General features: G+C 39.4%; 1 protein-coding gene across 1 annotated transcript; it reads left to right on the plus strand.

Annotated features, from left to right (window-relative positions):
- Positions 1 to 754: 754 nt before the first annotated feature.
- LOC311124346 (NLR family CARD domain-containing protein 3-like) lies at positions 755 to 2,547 on the plus strand (the record flags this gene model as incomplete). Its single annotated transcript, XM_084198506.1, has 1 exon — positions 755 to 2,547. A coding segment is annotated over one exon (1,793 nt), but the record flags the coding sequence as incomplete, so codon positions are not given.
- Positions 2,548 to 4,241: the final 1,694 nt, after the last annotated feature.

A 4,241-nucleotide genomic window follows, 5' to 3' on the forward strand; every position in this document is an offset into this window, starting at 1 on the left:
CCTGGCCTCCATATTCAGTGTATGTGGTCCTGTTATGTACATTTGTTTTTGTTTACCTCAAGTAAAGTTGATCTGTCAATAATTCATTCATGTGTTAATGAGAAAGCATTTCTTCTCTTGCTTAACTTATTGACTTGATTTATTTCAGTTGCTTGAAGAGAATATTATGACATTTGTGAAGAAGGAGCTGAAGATGTTCAAGAGGATTCTTAGTCCAGAACTCCCAGAAGGCTTTGAGAGTCAGAAGCAGGATAAGGAAGTGGTGGATGCTGAAGATGAGAAGCAGGAGAGCAGTGCCAGAGAGGGGGCTCTGAAGATCACACTGCACGTCCTGAGGAAAATGAACCAGAAGGAGCTTGCTGACACACTGGAGAAAAGTAAGAGCTGTCTGCCTCATGTTGAATGCTGTTTTAGAACATTTAAAAGCTGTAGCTAAAGTACAGCTAAAGTAGCTGTGTAACTCAATGATATTGTAGCAGCCTTAACACAACACCTAGTGACCTCATCAAGTGATTAATTTAGACAGAGAGAAGAGGAGCGAGAAAGAGACATTCATGATACCATCAGTAACACCGAATAATAATAATAGAATCAGTCACTTCAGTGTGGATTGCATTATGAAAACATTTACACATTTATACAGTCAGTTAAGAGAATCAATTATTTTTATTTAAAACTTTATAACAGTCCTAGAATACTGTATGCATTAAAACAGACGTAATATTAATATCCTCTGTGTTATTTCTTCATTCAGATGAGCTTGCTGTGATTTGCCAACGTGAACTCAAATCTAATCTAAAGAAGAAGTTTCAATGTGTATTTGAGGGGATCGCTAAACAAGGAAACCAAACACTTCTCAATAAGATCTATACAGAGCTCTACATCACAGAGGGTGGAAAAGGAGAGGTCAATAATGAACATGAGCTGAGACAGATTGAGACAACAACCAGGAAACAAGCAAGACCAGAGACTGCAATCAAATGTAACAACATCTTCAAACCCTTAACTGGACAAGACAAACTTATCAGAACTGTGCTGACAAAGGGAGTCGCTGGCATTGGAAAAACAGTCTCTGTGCAGAAGTTCATTCTGGACTGGGCTGAAGGAAAAGCAAATCAGGATGTCCAATTTGTATTTTCATTCCCTTTCCGGGAGCTGAATTTGATGAAAAATGAAAAACACACTTTGATTGAACTTCTTAATCATTTCTCAATGGAAACCAAACAATCAAGAATCTCCAACTACGACAAGTACAAAGTTCTGTTCATCTTTGATGGTCTGGATGAGTGCCGACTGCCCCTAGACTTCCAGAAGAACAAGATCTGTTGTGACGTCACAGAGTCAACCTCAGTGGATGTTCTGCTGACAAATCTCATCAAGGGAAATCTGCTTCCCTCTGCTCTCCTCTGGATAACTACCCGACCTGCAGCAGCCAATAAGATCCCTTCAGGGTGTGTTGGCCAGGTGACAGAGGTACGAGGGTTCAATGACCCACAGAAGGAGGAGTACTTCAGGAAGAGATTCAGTGATGAGGACCTGGCCAGCAGAATCATCTCACACATAAAGACATCAAGGAGCCTCCACATCATGTGCCACATTCCAGTCTTCTGTTGGATTTCTGCAACAGTCCTTGAACACATGCTGAAACGTAAGAGAGAAGAGATGCCCAAGACTCTGACTGAGATGTACTCACACCTTGTGGTGTTTCATACTGAACAGAAGAATGAAAAGTATCTTGGGAAAGAAGAGACAGGTCCACACTGGAATAAAGAGAGCATTCTGTCACTGGGAAAACTGGCTTTTCAACAGCTTGTGAATGGCAATCTGATTTTCTATGAAGAAGACCTGAAAGAGGCTGGCATTGATGTCAATGAAGCCTCAGTGTACTCAGGATTGTGCACAGAACTCTTTAAAGAGGAATGTGGGCTGTACCAGGACAAGGTGTACTGCTTCGTGCATCTGAGCATTCAGGAGTTTCTGGCTGCTGTATATGTGTTCCTCTCATTCATCAACAACAATGAGAATCTAATGGCAAAACCTCAATCAACCAGGAACTTTTTTGCACTGTTCAGAGACAAGCCTGAAGTTACTGTCTACAAGAGTGCTGTGGATAAAGCCTTACAAAGTGAGACAGGAAACCTGGACCTTTTCCTCCGCTTCCTACTGGGCCTCTCACTGGAGTCCAATCAGAAGCACTTACGAGGTCTACTGACAAAGACAAGATTCAGCTCACAGAGCCATGAAGAAACAGTCAAGTACATCAAGGAGAAGATCAGGGAGAATCCCTCTCCAGAGAGGTGCATCAATCTGTTCCACTGTCTGAATGAACTGAATGACCATTCTCTAGTGGAGGAGATCCAAAGCTACCTGAGCTCAGGAAGTCTCTCAGAAGAAGAACTGTCACCTGCACAGTGGTCAGCTCTGGTATTTGTGTTGCTGACTTCAGAAAATGAGTTGGATGTGTTTGACCTGAAGAAATACTCCAGATCAGAGGAAGGACTTCTGAGGCTGCTGCCAGTGGTCAAAGCCTCCAGAGCTGCTCTGTGACTACATAAAATGACATTTAAGTACTAATCATCAGGAAGAAATATTCAGTTTAGAGAAATATATGTATTCTTGAAAAACATATTGAATCAATGCATTGATGTTCACATTAGTATAACAATATGACTATACAATTCTAGGAGACGGAAGATGAATCTATATGTTGTTTGAGAGAATAAACAAAATGCATCTGCCATTGTCCTTCTACACTACTGGTTAAATTAACAGTGTGTTTGTGAAATCATGATGATCTCTTTGTCAGGCTGTCAGGCTGTGGAGTCACAGAGGAAGGCTGTGCTTCTCTGGTCTCAGGTCTGAAGTCAAACCCATCACACCTGAGAGAGCTGGATCTGAGTAACAATGACCTGAAGGATTCAGGAGTGAAGCTGCTCTCTGCTGGACTGGGGAATCCCCACTGTAAACTGGAGACTCTGAGGTCAGTATTCCTGTAGTTGGTCAACAAGTGATAACTGTTCACCAGATCCACATGTGTTTACCAGGCACACATAGTCCACACCATATGTGTTTGGACAGTGAAGCTTACAGTTTTAAATTTGGCGATATGCTCCAGCATTTTGGATTTGAGATAAAACGTTTCATATTAGGAAACAGTATATAATGTCACCTTTTATTTGAGGATATTTTCATACACATCTGTGTTACTGTTTAGAAATGAAAGCACTTAATGTATCTAGTTCTCCCATTTGAAAAATGATGAATGAGAAAGTTACAGAGGAACAAGTATCGTACCCCCTCTGTTATTGGTAATGGTGAGAGGTTAGCATATTTTGTTGTAGCCTCTGTAACTTTCTCACTCATTATTATTCATGATTCATTCATGATTTTTATTAATCATGGCATCATCAGGATTAATTTAGTAGTGTTTAGAAACATTTTATCTACTCACTTAGACAGAAAATTACTCCAGTCATCATCCACCATTCAGTTACTATTGGGCAAAACATAACCCACAACACAACCAAAACAAACTGCAAATGCAACCAACGAGTTTGGATCAAAATACTAAACTTTTGACTACTTTAATACACTATAAGTGAATCGGTCAGACTACTTATGACTTCTTCAAATAGGGGGACTAGATACATAAAGTGCTTTCATTTCTAAACGGTGAAACAGATATGTATTAAAATACCCTAAAATAAAAGGTGACATTATATACTGTGACCTCATATGAAACATTTGATCTCAAATCCAAAATGCTGGAGTATAGAGCCACATTTAAAATGTTAGCTTCACTGTCAAAATATATATGGTGTGGACTGTATACTCAATACAATCTAAATCTGATACCTCACTGTCTGTCTTTTGACTGATACTGCTTTTTAAACTGCTCTGGTCAGTCTACTCAAATATTTGTAACATGCATTTTTTTATCTGCAGGCAATACTTTCATAATTTGTTTGTCATTTCCAATAATGAAACATCCATTTATGAATAGATATGTCAGGTTTCAGGACACATTTAATCAAAGAATTGATGTTCACATTAGTATAACAATATGACCATACAATTCTATGAGATGGAAGATTAATCTATGTTATTTGAGAGAATAAACCAAATGCATCTGCCATTGTCCTTCTACACTACTGGTATTAAATTAACAGTGTGTTTGTGAAATCATGATGATCTCTTTGCAGGCTGTCAGGCTGTCTAGTCACAGAGGAAGGCTGTGCTTC

This window comes from Coregonus lavaretus (genome assembly GCF_964263955.1).
Source record: "Coregonus lavaretus genome assembly, contig: HAP1_SCAFFOLD_9562, whole genome shotgun sequence".
NCBI classification, from domain to species: Eukaryota; Metazoa; Chordata; class Actinopteri; order Salmoniformes; family Salmonidae; genus Coregonus; species Coregonus lavaretus.